This window comes from Trichoplax adhaerens, genomic scaffold (assembly GCF_000150275.1).
Source record: "Trichoplax adhaerens TRIADscaffold_1 genomic scaffold, whole genome shotgun sequence".
NCBI classification, from domain to species: domain Eukaryota; kingdom Metazoa; phylum Placozoa; class Uniplacotomia; order Trichoplacea; family Trichoplacidae; genus Trichoplax; species Trichoplax adhaerens.
In genome coordinates, this window is record NW_002060943.1 from 11,434,705 (window position 1) to 11,450,324 (window position 15,620).

The following is a 15,620-nucleotide window of genomic DNA, read 5'->3' on the forward strand; positions in this document are numbered from 1 at the left end:
GAACTTGAATAAATGTCAATGCATGATGTAAACAAAACCAAAAAATGATTTCGCTAGTGCAAGTAGCCCATTAGTTTCATGAAATGGTGTTGTTTTTTCCCCAGCATGTATACAGATGGATGTGTATATCAGCACCAAGATATATATGTAGAATAGTATTATCCAAGTTGTTATACAACAGTCACTAATCAAATTTAAATTATTTAAAATTAAAATTTGAAGAATTGGAAAATGCCCAAGAGGAAAGCCACCCAACAAGTTCAAGATGTCTCGACAGCACATGAAAGGCCCAGCTGCACTCAAAGCCAGCGCCAAAACGAGGTTTTGTATCCCTGCTACAATGAGACTGCTTTATTAGCATAGCTTAATCAATCAATCAATGATCAGATAGATGATGCTTGTATTCAATCTTGCTAAGGATATCATTATAATCCAATTGAATACCGATATACATATTCTATAGTGTACCATTTCATTGAGTAAGACCAGTCTCTCTACAAATCATGCTAAATCTACTTTATTGCATTGCATGTCTTGATACTCGATTCAACTGATATAATACAATAATATATTCTATCCAAACTCTACGTACGCCATAAAGCAATCTATAATTCTACGATACATAGTTGTAGTTACAACTAAAACATCGATAACTATCATGGCTGTACATGATTAAGAAGGAGCTCATAATAGAATGGAAATCTCCTTATCATGAATCATAAAGCGTATCTTAATCTGAGTAAGAATGATGCACTTACATTGGTATTCTAATGCTAAAAATTTCTAGGCCGGACTGTTACTAAACGTAACGCTAAAGCAACGGCTGCATCGACAATAATGCCTGTTGCCGGTGGTCCTTTTATCGATAGCCCTCCAAAACTCCCTACAGTTGAATGTCCTAAACCGATGACAAGACCAGTGGCCAAACGCGCTGTACCTACTCAAACCAAACCTACCTCGGTCAAGCCTGATCGTGTCAAAACTAGCAAGGCTAAGATTGCTCCTGTTAAAACTACTAAGGCTAAGCCTGCATCAATCAAGGTTAGCACCATTACTACCAAGTACTTTGGAATCCTTTTAGCCTAAGTAATGCGTAAAAATCAATATATATCGTAGTTTGTTATCCAATATCAGTAGCAACCATCACACGATAGTGTAATTTCACAAATATGGATACATACAATAGTATTGCTTGCTCCATCGGATGTGCTTCCCCCAAAATAATTGTTTTATATTAATTTTCAACTTGTTTGCAAAGTATAATATACTGTATCAATCAATATCTTCCTAAATCGAATCATTACTGTCATTGCGAGATTGACATTAGGATTAGTATTAGTTTCTAGCCATTGACAGAATATCGGTAGGCAATGATTGGCTATACTATCAAAAGCTCAGCCTTTTTAAAATCGACTGATATTTACTTCTTCTTACAAGAAGAAAGTTTGTAAAGAGCGTAAAAATAAGACTGGATACTATAAAGCGGAACTAATGCCTGAAGGTCTCGAATTAACTGACTTGCATAAAACCAAATGGAACTTGGGCAAACAAATTGGAATAGGTGGCTTTGGAAGAATCTATTCAGGTATTTGAGCAAATAACACGTACGGTATTGGTGTAAACAATAAATAGATGTTCAGAAGGCCAAATTACTTTACATACTGTAAATAATAATACGTTATACAGTACTCGTATAGAAATAATTAAACATTCGTATGTTACGAATAGCTTCAATTAGTCTGCATATCAACCGGTATCGTTGTCATATTGTGAGTATAAATTAGATAACCTTTAATAATTAATTGGTCATCATTTGAATGCCCTATCTTAAGCCTCGAAAGCCTGTGACAGAAAGTTGAATGGTACTGACGGACAATATGTGATAAAAATCGTAAGCTTACTGCCGACATTTTTAATTTTTAGCTCTTACTGCTACGTATTCTTTTGTATCACAGTTATAATTACGAAAAATATTCATTTCGTAGGAGCCTAAATCTAATGGACCCCTATTTGTAGAAATTCATACTTACTTACAGCTTATGCTCAAAAATGGTGAGTTGAAAAAATCTAGTCAATTTCTTCAAGTATTGACTTTTTACTCTTTATTAATATGTATTCTTGCTTTCAATACATGTTGATATTATTATTAGTAACACTAGAGCATAAATTTTAAATGTGGATTTTGTAAAAAGCTCACACTGTAGTCATTGTACATTAGAATCATGTATTCTGTATTTGTATTTTTATAGTCGACGATTGGAAAGAGTATACTGGACTTAGTCATCTTGGGTTGCCTCGCTTTGTTGGCCATGGTCGCCATGTTTACAATGGTACTGAATGCAGATTCTTAGTAATGGAAAGGCTAGGAAATGATTTAGATTTATTATTCGAAAAAAGGCGAAGTGATTTCACTCCATCTACTATCTATAGTATTGGGATAACGATGGTAAGCCAGTAATCAATTCTTGCCAACAACTGTTATCAATTATCCTGTTGGGATATGTAATACGATGAAAGTTGGAAAGCATCGCACTAATTGTCTTTGATGGTCTAGTTGAATGCTTTAGAGTATATTCATAAGCATGGATATATACACGGAGATATTAAAGGATCTAACATTCTTCTTGGATTTAATGAAGAAAATTTAGATAAGGTAATTTTGATTAACGATTAAAAAAGTGACTTGACTTGCTATCTAAGTAGTCTAGTTACATAGTCGTTGATGAGCCACTTCGTTGTTAAGTACTGAAAGTCATTATTTATTAGTTCTGTAAGCTTTATAGTATTCTCATAGTAAGGTAAAATAGCTAAATAGCATTGCAAAACAACTTGTACAACATTGCGTTGATTTTATGCAATTATTCTCTATTCCCACTGCAATTCTACTGATGGATGTTATACACTGCATGACGATAGGATTACGTCCTTAAGGCTCGTGCTAATAAAGATAGTATTAGGGCAAATAATACATAATGACAATTGTACTATCATTGATATCTCAATAACTAAATATTAAATGCACCAAGACTGTTAACACTGTCGCTATGCTGTTAATCTTTCAGTTATACAAAATGAAATTTTGTTATTTTATCGTCAGGTCGTTTTAGTCGATTTTGGTATCGCTCAAAAATTTATTCATAATGGAATACATAAACCTTACATCGAGGATAAAAAAAGGGCGCATGATGGAACTATTGAGTTCACAAGTCGAGATGCGCATCTTGGAGCAGGTACTTGGTCGGGACGGTATCTTAAAATTATATTACTGTCTTGCTTTGCTATCTACGTTATCATATTTTGTGTCTGCTACCTGTAATCGAATACAGCTATAAGCTAATTTATATTCTTACTCCACTAAAACCAACTCTTTTGTAGTACCATCACGTCGTAGTGATTTGGAGATACTTGGTTACGTTATGACGAGATGGTTATGTGAAAAATTGCCTTGGGAAGATAATCTTACAAATCTAGAATACGTAAAAAATGAAAAGTTAAGGTAAGGTAGCAATATAAAATTTTCCATGGTTGCGTGAAATTAGAGTTTTGGCGTATTCAATTTATACAGATATTGTAGAGATATCAAAGTTTTCATGCGTGATTGCTTTCAACACACCCAAAGAAAGAATGAATGCCCTGGTAATATATGTTTTGTTTATATTACTCTCCTAGTTCACGCCGTAATATTTAGTACTAGCTACGATTTAGTTAGTCACATTTGTTTTATCCCTTAAATTCAAGTTTATGCTGTAGATTTACTTTTGTCTTTGGATATGTTATCTTATAGAAACTCTTGAGCGGTATATGCAATATGCAGTAGGTTTAGATTACAAAGAAGAACCAGATTATACTTATGCAAGAAATATCCTTCAGAGTGGAATGAAGAGGAAACCCGTCAAAGGACTCTCAGCTCGTCGCACGAAAATTAAATAGCCTGTATTAGCTTAACTAAAATCTGTCTTTTGTTATTGTAAGATAAATGGTTACTGCCGCAACCTCACGTAGTTGTCACTTACTTTGAGCAACATATATGTTATACAAGCTAATATTTACGTCAACCAGTTCACTACCACAAATATTTAACTATTGCCAAAATAACTAATATAGGTTGTATTACCGTACATGATAACGGTAAAGAATATATAGTATCTTATTCCGTTGGTTTCTAACAGTTCTAAAGATGTTTGTTATTTTAGCACAAGTTAAATAATATTAAATCTTAATAAAACGATTAGTTATTTTTGTACAAGTAGAATAGAATTCCATTATTTACTTCCTCTAATTGTTAAATTGCCTTTCAAAGTGTCACTTAATATTATAAGAGAAGTATTCTAAAGTTCGTCTATCCCAATCAACCGAGCTAATTATCAAATCTTTTCTTTCAATTAATAAAATTAATAAAAAATTTCAAATTTTAGCATATATATTTGTAATTTTATTTTGGGGACTTTGGTATTTAGTAATCAAATATAAGGCGATCCAAATATCAATTTTACCGGAAGCTATTATACAAAGGTCAATGTCAATATAATGTTTTCTTACCCGAAAATTTACAGTGTAAATTTAATATAAGCTTGTATGTCCGTACCTTATATCTCTATGTAATAGAATTTATACTATATATTCATGAATGATAATATAGGCGATCTATTTTTCCATCTTTTATATTAGGAAACATTTATAAGCATAGATATAATTCTTTAAATTCTTTTGTACTCTAATAGTTCATACAGATTATAATTTTGATAAATTTTAATAGTCTGCGAGGCCGGTTCCTCTGTATCAAGTGGGTAAATAATGACTGATTTTCATAGATGTAAACATTCTGCGATAAATAATCTTAGAATTTTGTTCAAATTATCAATGGTATTCCAATCTAAAGCGGTTGCGTCATCTTCGTAAGTGTGCCATGCATCCGGAAAAGGTGTAGAAATAAGATGAAGAGCAGGTACGCCTAGTAATGCATAGTACATTGTATGCATATTAAGAAGTGATACAATTTCCGAATAAACATACAATATCTAATTTTGATTAAGAAATAATTTTACTACAAGTTAACAATCTAATCAAAGCTATTGATGCAAGCGATGTTTCTATTAATATATTTCAATTAAAATGAGCATTTCGTATGTGCGAGTAATACATAACCTAGAGTATCAATAAAGATCACTTTCGAAAACTTCATAAAATAGCACGATGCACAGTAAATACTGTAACTACGCTGGAGCAAAATGAATAGCCGTAATCACGAAGTACATTAATCAGCTATTTTATAGTATAAAGTTACACAATTATTATCAGCTATAAGGAAGGTAACACGATAATACTCGAGTTTAGAGTCAATACTAGACACTAATTAATTTTTACTATATACCTAGTTATTGTAGGTACAGTACAAGACATACATATAATGTTATTCGCTAGTCATACCTCGAGATACGAATGGAGCATGATCGTCTGCAACACCTAAGGGCCTATTAAGCAAGTTGCCGACAAAATACTGTGGATGAGGATATAACTGCTTCCGTAGGCGTTTTTCTGGTATAAAATAATTATATTTTATTGATATGTAGAAATTGACATTACTTATAATAAAGAACATTCATATTACCAATATTTTGCATCTTTTCAAAATATTGCGAAGTAGCTGGATAACCGTTATAAAATCTCATCTGTTTGCTTCCAATTAAATCGAGTAATACCAAAGCGCGGATAGAGTCCAGCTTTGTACCAGTGGCCTCTTCGTAAAATTCAGCTAAATGACGGGAGCCATACAAGGAATCTTTATCTGACCATTCAACAAAGGCTTCCTCACCATCGAAAAAGATAAGCTCCAAAGTGACATCTTTGTTCTAAAGCAGATCAATTATGACAAAACCGACTTCTTCTTAAATACACATGCAGCAAAAATATTAACAATATTGCACCAAGACCGTAAAATATCAGGTATAAAATATAACTTTTCAGTTTTCGATGAGGCATAAACTTACTCTCTTTCTCGCTTTCAGATGACTACTTAAGGCAGTAGCTGCATCGATCATCATAGCACATGGAGCTGCAGAGTCGATAGCACCCAAAAACGATTTTCCGGTTGGAGATATTTTAAAATATTTCGAGTCATAATGGCAGGCAAGAACAAATTTTTCCTTCGCTTTTGGATCTAGCGTGGCAATAATATTAGTAAATTGTACAGTGCCATATGGGGTCTCATCTTCAAAGCGATCCAGCCGAACGTTCCAGTCTAACTTGTTCATCGTAGTAGCTATATACTACAGAAAGTTTAAAAACAATATTATGATTGGATACGTAAATATGCACTTTACGGTACCACTAGATACAGTAAAGAAATGACATAAAAGATGAAGACATGCTTTATAGGTACCTATACAGTACATATATACAGACATGTAACTGTATATAAACAAAAATTAGTATAGTAATTTTTGTTTTAAGGTAATAGTATACCGTAATTTAATGTTACTCTTACTACCATGTTAATAATTTTTTAACTGTTTTAGTATCAGGTTTATTACTTTATGTAGATATAATTAACCTATTTCATATGAACGATTGATTTTAGTTTAAGAATTACGAAACCTAGCCTTAATCACCTCTACATCCCCGATCGTTTGATATTTTTGTTATTTGATAAATAGTACAAGTCTTAATAAGGTCACATTGGTGATGGTAAAGCTGTACAGTGTTTTAAATGACAAGAAGTACGGTTTTTGCGATTTTTACTAACTAAGTTGTAGCATTCATATAAAACAATAATTTCTTATAAATACTGTGATGGCTATATGGACTCCTAGAAGATCTAACATAATGTAAATGTCCAGTTGTTCCAGTACATTATTCCTAAAACTGTATATACTATACAGTAATTCTGGGGGTGGCGGTACGATAGGGTTGATGCAATCTATGAATATGCCATTACAGCTTGTAGTATTATTAAATTAAGCTAAGTTAAGTTCAGCTAACTAACTTAGCTTAGAACAAGTTATAATTAATCATTGAGCGTAAGAGTCAAAGAGCGCTTTGAACCCCGCATATAATTAATCTGGCTTTTTCAAGATAGGATTAAATAAGTTCAGTCCGATGTTACAATAACTGTTAGATACCCTAGTTAAAATCTTAAAAATATAACAAGTCAGGGTTAACAATACACGTTATATACGAATACAATTCGGAAATTTTTATGCCAATCATCATTGATCCAAATTTTATTAATAATTAAAGTTATCAACTGTAGATAATTAGATGAATGTACTAGATAGCATTTTGTGCACTAGCATTGTCAAGGGTAAAAAGCCGTGTGTTTCATCGATGAATAAAATACCGTACCATTCTTTCTCTTTTTCATTAATTTACAACAGCTGCCGTTTAACAATACTTGATAAATCAATAATGATATTAAGTCTAACCATTATTTTTACATCTAATATATTAATATTTATTCATGATATTATTATTATTGTTATTTTTAGCACAGTGTCGACTGCGATTCCAAAAAGGACAGGCAGAATGCACAACGCTGTACTGTGGTGTACTCTTATTGTAAATATTATGACCGTTATTTAAATATCAATCTAGAATATTTGTTAGCCCACTGCTCACAAGACGTAGAGTCCAGTGGTATTTTGTGGTGCGATAGGTAGTACAGTATAATATTGACTGTATAAAGAAGTAAATTAAAAATCGCCGACAAATCATTCATTCATTACAAGTATTGTAATTCGAAATTACTATACAATATCGATAGAAATTTATTTCTCGTACTGCACTGCAATACTGTACACAAGTGAGTGTATATCCTGTTACGTAGTAAACAGAACGGAACAGTATTGTTAAGTGTATGATACTCTAAAGTAAATTATGAGTTTGGAATATATCAAGAATATACAGATAGAGTACTGCACGTAGATACTAATTAACAGTATTCAGTAAAATATCTTACAACTTTTGGCATACAGCTAGAGATGCCCAACTTTTATTAGCGATCTAAATCTAGGTGGGAGAGATGTAACGAGGTATAATTTTATTGTAAATTTGTTGATGTACATCTACTGTACTACATCACGAGACTGTACCCGGGATTAGTGTCTTCTTTTTTTCCTTAATGCAGTACTACAGTGTAATATAGTTGTCGGCATTCATTAATAATTTATACTCGTGAAATAGTCTATTTGATAAAAATGGACGGTATATGCCGGAACAAATTTGCGTATCATAACACCGTCTAGTCTACTGTATATAATTATTTCCAATTATTATACCATTATACGATACATCATGATTGACAGATGGCTCGTCAAGAGTCGTATCAGCTTTAATGAGAGGGAGAAATTCTTAACATTACGGTATTTTCCTAGTACACCCCTATTTTAATTAATTGCATTACTTTATAGCTGAGAATACCCGTAAGTACTGAATACGAATACTCGCACTTGAAATTGAATTACGTTAGGCAACACTTAGAACTGCCGTTTTTAATTCTAACCCTTAATGCATGGCTTAATAATTATAATCTACTCTCCCGTTTAATATATAACAAAATGCTATCGAATAATCTATTAGTAATCCATGTACAAAATACCTTAAACTGGAACTAGCTATGACTTACAGTTAATTAGAGTAATATTATACACGTAGCTTTCCCCAGACATAAGCTAATCCAAGTCTAAATATCGAGGTTACATTAAGAACCGTTGTTCTTATCGAGATTTGTAATAGTAATGAAGTAGTATGAATGTGACCTAGGATATTGCCACCATTCATTCAAAGGATCGAATCTTTATAAAACACTAGGCTAATCTTCAGTAGAAACTATCGTAGCAAAATATCTATTGATTTATAGCTTTTGATGATTTCTAAACGTTAATTTTGATCATTAACTAAGTCAGGGACTACTGTACTGACTAAAGGATAGATTTAATAACGTTTGTAATTTATAAACTCGATAATATGTTTGTCATTAATAAGTTTGATGATAGTAATTGATATTGAAATAAATTTTCATTTGTACATGGGACGAAGCTATCAAGCAATCCATTATTAGGCTATTATTAATTTGCGATAAACCCCCCAAAAAGAAGGGATTATACCCTTGATTTCTGTAGTCGAATTAGCAATGACCGTATTAGAAGATCAGTATTGCTACCATCATCTTATGCCCTATTGGCAAAATGCTGTACTTGTCTTAGAAGATTTTTAGTAGATACTCGGTAGAATATAGTACTCGTATATGGTATAGAAGTATCGTCATGTTGACGCATCAATATTACCAAGGTACGATATTGAAATAACGTTGGATGTGACTTTTTAAAATAAATTTATCCTACATAACTTATGTATCAAATTTTTACCCCTGCTAGCAGCAGTAAGTAAGAAGATTTACTACTGTAAGTAAGATTTTGATAATCATTTTTCTACTTCCTTTGATGTCTATTACTCTTTGATTCTAACCTTTTGTACAGCCAAGTATTGATTATTCGGTACCATCGATATTGGCAAACCAGGAACGCGAACTTTCAAAATGTTTCGTAAAATAGAATTGAAGCGATTCTGATCGGATAAATCAGCAATTCTCTGTGCACGACTGGAGGATAGTGTTGCCATCTTGTAGCGGCGCTGGTCCCAAACAAAAATCCCCTTATCAATAAGTCATTTTTAACGAGCATCAAAAAAACAACTGGACCGAAAAATTGAAGTCCATCTAAAATATTTCTACTTCATTCATTCATTGTTGTATGATGGAAATTGAGCATGAAATAGTTTTACTTTCAATAGAGTAGAGTACAGTATGCTTCCATTTCGTACCTGTGTAGCACCAGCAGCATCTCCATCGATAACGTAGACGAAGGAAAGTAGGAAGAAAATACATAAAATCACGATTATTGCCCTTGCCATAATACCAATTCTAGTATGCTTTTGATTGCAAATAATTATAGGTAAACTGATAAGCTTGATCGCTTTCATACGATATATATAGAATATATAAATATCTCGCTGTATACTGTATATAGAAATTAGCTCCAATTCGTCATATCCTGCTCTGTATCACGTCACAAAACGTCCAAGAATAATCGCGTTATTGCAGTATTGGGTGTTTACAGTGCAGCCTATGTCTGTCCATACTGCAAGTCCGTCACAGTTCCAGACTTGCTGTCCATCCAGTACACATCAAGTTTTCACCAGTCGTTGTGTACAGTATGACTGATTCTAAAAAAAAATGATGCGTATCCTAGGGCTAGCGTACAGTACTGGACTGTATGCTCTGATGAGGGAAAGTTGTACAGTATGTGTAATATGATTTCTTGCAATACACAAAGATGGATGTTCAAGATGGTGAGAGGATGAAGAGCAGATTTATTGGTAGATTGAGAATGAACGCACATAGGTAGAATGTTCGAGAGACATCGAGGAGGAGGCTACGACCTGATGGAACAGAATATGAATCTATCTATATCATACTGTATAATTTATACGTAGGCAGCTAGCATCTTTCAATAAATAATCTCATTATCATTATGATCGCAGCGCTTTGCAATATCAGTCTAGTGATAGGCATTTAGAGGTCATGTTAAAAATTTCATTATAGCGATTGGAATGAAAATAGGATCATCAAAGGCGATGATTATTAATCTCCAAATTTCAATTTACATCACGCTGAATTGCAATTAATTATAATGTGAGTGAATACTACGATAAGTTGATGTTGGTTACATTGTATATTCGACAATCGAGTCGTTATATGACAGTTTGTAGTATACAGTGCAACAACAGAACTATATTCAGTATGGATTGTAATGAACAAAACTTGGAATTTTTCCTTTATTGCATGAACTCACAGACAATTTCTTGAACACATATTGAACCGTGCAATCGCTTCTTGTATCAACTCTGCGCTCATATCCTACTAATGATCGGTATTAGAGGACATAGTAAGCACGTACGAGCAATTATTAGTTCAATTGACGTTATTTCCGGGATCGTAGAAGCACACCGACTACGAATTGACCTAAAGTTAAATGATTTCAGAATCGGTGTTAAATTAAGTTTGGAGGTATGCATGTCCACTGTGCAGTGTACAGAAAGCTCCGCGCTTCAACTTAGTTAGGCACAGGATACGCCATTCTCCATGATCGCGATCATGGAGAACGGCGATTGAAGGTAGCGTGCAGTAAAGGCCTGTGAAAATGTCATGTCTTACTCCGAAAAATAGTGTTTTTCAATTTCTGATAATTGTGAAATGCCTCTGACGAGTATAATTAATTAATTAATTAATTATATAATTATCGAACAGTCACAAGAGAGAAATAGACTATGCTTATGAAATTGAAATTTGAACTAATTTTCGAAGCCACTCCTCGAGATTGATCTGTCCGGATATTGTACTGTACAAGTGTACGTTAATGTAGGTGCTCCATAAACGACATTTTGTATTGTACAGTATGAATAAAATAGTGATATACAGTGTACTGTACGCTATTGGTATAAATCCTTCCAGTCCACAAGGGTAATTTCTCTTTCTTTCTGGTTAAGCGAATTCGCTAGTGATACCAGGGAATGACATGCTCGTAAACAGGGTATACTACAGTATATCTAGCAACTGAATAAACATGGAAGTGAATTGTGGCTGCATGGAAAGATTTCGGTCCGTTATATACGATATATATGAATGTCTAAAACGAATGAGTGAACTTGTTTGCCTCCACTACGGTATTATTGCATTCTGAAGTGCACTAACTCATAGTTAGTCATAAGAGGAGCACGTGGCGGCAGCGGAAGCAAACACTACTTTAGAATCTTGAGATACATATAAAATGCCGCATTTTTACGCCTACGAGTATATCAAATTCTCTGATCTACACTACTGTACTTCAAAAATTTTCACCAAGGAATCATCCATTTTGATTGTAAAAGTGTACTTCATAAGAATGAGCTGCAGCCTGCAGCTGTCGATAGCGCCATATACATCAGGGTTCTCTGCTAGAAACAATACAATTACGCCCATCAAAATCATATTTTGAAATACATGATGATTTTAATAGCAAATTCATATATACTGCTAATACAGGAATTAGCCACTTGATAGAGTGCTGTTTGCCTTATTATATGAGATTGAACGCTGCTAATGGGGATGTAAGTTGAGATCATGTAACTGTAATAAATTACTCTGTCAATTCATAAACACTAGTAGAATTCACGCTCATTCTACTGTAATTCATGCACTGTGTACACTTGCACTTTTTACGTTAGACGTAAGCACGCGCCTATTTATTCAATCCGTCGTAAATGTAGTAATTCATTTCATAGACTATTTTATTATCTAGCGCCAAAACCCTTGATCTAATAATGAAATATTCTAATGTTATTATCTTTTAGTATTTATAGTAAGAATTAATACAATGTAAATTTTCTCTTTATCTAACTTTATTAAAATTAATGGCATACTAATGAAATACTGCAACTGGTTTAAATTAGTCAGAAATACAGTAATGTCAGCGTAAGGTAATACTATAGCAGTATAACGAAAAGATTTTTAGATTGTAAATGCAATTACCGTACTAATGAATTGTACATATGGCTATACAAAGTTCAAATGAAAAGAACTACCAGCTTCTAGGCGTTTCCTTTTTTTATATGATAGTGATGTTTCTTTTCATAGTAGTATTTTATTCCTCCTCCTTCGTCCTAGTGAAAAATTGACGACAATGAATAGTATATATTATCTTGACATCTTTTACATTGGTATCAATTGATAAAGAAGGATTGAGCTAATAATAACTACCATGCATGAGTGATGACAGTATCACTATATTCACCACAACCCAATATTCGATCAAGGGTTCAAGTTGACAATTTACATGCATACAAAATTGGAGTTTATTTGGAAATTGTAGTGTGCCTTCATAGCAGACAATCAATTGAGTTACTGCTCAGTCTATGCGTATGGACTTTTAGCGAGCACATAGTATACAGTACAATGATAATGATGATCAATCTTCTAATAATAGTTACGAATAGCCTCCCGACGACACCATGGAAGGGAAATCCGGAGTTCTTCAAAATAATCTAAAATTAGTTAGATTCTCCAATGATTTTCATTGTGATATGTAAGTCAATATTATTGAGTGATTATAATTTTATAAATGAAGTATTATAATAGTTGAACAATAGGCGATGTGGCTGAATATTCTCTATGAAATCTCGAGCATGGTGATCTTTCTTATTTTAGGATTGATATAAAATATCCTTATGATGATGATGTTGAGTGAAACAGCAGATTCAATTTAATTTAATCATCACGCTAAACTCTTCCAACTTGAGTAAGCACAATTAGTTATAAAAATGAAAGATCCTATTTACTGGAGCGACTAGAATTATTAACGAGTTTTGTACATGATGTCTCCGATTTCTCAAATGAATGCACTTCAATGAGGCATAGTCGGTCAGCAGCGCGACGGATTGTATACTTAATTACTAAAGCATGAAGATAAACAAACAGATACGATGGTTTACGTAGAGTCTGTATACAGTACTGTACAGAAGAGACTGGTGTAAAATGTTGGGGAGTTTCAAGTGGGAGCGGTCTCTCTCTAGATAGAAAAGTCATTACCATCGATTATAGCAAAGTAAACTGTATTCCAGTGTAAGGCTGGGCGTACAAAATGCATTCATTAAGGGAGGAGGGATTTAGTGGGAACTGCCTAATCTTCAGACGTACAGTACTGTAGGAACTTTCAGTGCAGTTGTTCGTACAGTACTGTACAGTATAACACTCTACAGTCTACAGATCGTAGCACTGTACTGTAGTACTACAGTGTACAGTACTGTACAGTACCGATGAAGTTTGGACAGTCCTGGACTGTGCTATTGGCCTACAGTACAGTACAGCGGTACCGTACCCTACTGTAAAAGGTACTGCCTATACTAAACACTTGAAATACTGTACTGTACTATATGTGGCTAGTCTGTTCCACTAACGATTGGCAAACTTGCACTCCCTTTTGGTTGGGACGTCGCGTTATTGACGAATAATTATCATTTTATTGAATGCTATAGTTGTATATTGTAAATATAAGTGAAATCAGTTTCAATTGTAGTTCATCGTTATATTGTATACAAGGTAGGTTAGTACAACCCCTACTATTGGCAACAAGCAGCCGATGAAGATTGTCAGGTAAGAATCCAACGCTACCCTTGTTGATTGGTGAATTGTACTGCATTGAAAATAATCATAATATTGCCTGGCATATGCGACTATTTCTGCAGGTTCTTGTTAGTCGATGATACTAGTCATCATTTTAACATGCTTCCATTTTAGTCTCATTTTCTTGTTGGTATCATCAACGTCCATCCTAGAGGTACTCCATTGATGTTAGACACTTTTACAATACGGATATCATCCATAGTATCGTTAATATTTAGAATCAATACGGTCGGGATAAGCGTACTTATCGCTGGGTCAATGGACAACGTTTGTATCATTCATTTCAAGTAGTAACAATTTGGGGATAATTTACAACGATAAACATAACCAACAAATGGTAGAAGAGATCTACCATACTATACTACACTTCAACATGAACATTTTTCATTATAAACAATCGTCATAGTCTACTCGATAGACTCGTCACCAATGCTCTCCACGCTTTCTTCATCTGCTTACAACATTCGATGCCTTCGTCCACAAGGTCGATATGTTTACAATTGTAAGATAATACAGTATACCGTAGTATGACGACTGTACTATGTTATAACGATTCTAAAAAAATAGGAAATTACTTATTTAAATTGATTCATTGAGTTAAAGGCATAACGCGATATCAATATTATAGTTACTCCTTGTATCACTTGTTCGCCCGACTTGAAGACCACATGCTAGCTGCATATCGCTTTCCTACAGGACAGTACAGTCAAGTAGATGTTGCTCCTACGTATGGTACTGCCAGTATACTGTCTTCAGTAGAAAAACATGAATATTCAGCATATTGATTTGCGATGACAGGGATTCTTGACCATAGTCTACGAATCTTATAGTTTAGGGATCCTGTATGTACGATTGATCAAGTGATGACTAAAGGACAATCTTCGTACTGTACAGTACTGGACGTCAATAATGTTGATAAAGCATTGTATCAATAATTATATATTGAAATTATTCATCACTTATTCAATCATTACTGGATGATCTTAATGTAATCAAGTACTTTTCTACAAATTGACAATGATCTACAAGCTGTACAAACAAGAATCCACCTTCAATGGTGCTCTAATAATCGACTGCATATTGTAGAGTAGACTTGAGTAGCCACGATTAGAATCGCAATCTACCACCACGGCAATTTTAGACCTATACGACCGTCGTATTGTTACTTAATTATAATTAAACAGCCTGAGGACATACCATTGAATGGAAGAATTAATTGATTACACAAATTTGTTGATCTATGATATAGCGGATAGTCTTTGATACTAATGATAATTATTATTCGATCGTGCATATTGAATTTATTTTAGCTTTGATTGAAACTGAAGCATTACGAAAGGGATATAATAGCCCGACTAAAGAGAAATTAGCCCACTTCTTACAGCCTGCCAATTAGTCCGCACCCACA

General features: G+C 33.6%; 2 protein-coding genes across 2 annotated transcripts; one reads left to right on the top strand and one right to left on the bottom strand.

Moving 5' to 3' along the window:
- Positions 1-1,455: 1,455 nt before the first annotated feature.
- Positions 1,456-3,930, top strand: TRIADDRAFT_19437 (uncharacterized protein; the record flags this gene model as incomplete). The annotated part of the gene is made up of 9 exons (XM_002108281.1): positions 1,456-1,585; positions 1,833-1,891; positions 1,986-2,070; positions 2,265-2,446; positions 2,555-2,653; positions 3,098-3,230; positions 3,376-3,496; positions 3,566-3,650; positions 3,796-3,930. Coding segments are annotated over 9 exons (1,029 nt in total), but the record flags the coding sequence as incomplete, so codon positions are not given.
- Positions 3,931-4,805: 875 nt separating this feature from the next.
- TRIADDRAFT_20276 (uncharacterized protein) lies at positions 4,806-9,621 on the bottom strand (the record flags this gene model as incomplete). Its single annotated transcript, XM_002109001.1, has 5 exons — positions 4,806-4,951; positions 5,428-5,535; positions 5,609-5,849; positions 5,988-6,266; positions 9,496-9,621. Coding segments are annotated over 5 exons (900 nt in total), but the record flags the coding sequence as incomplete, so codon positions are not given.
- Positions 9,622-15,620: the final 5,999 nt, after the last annotated feature.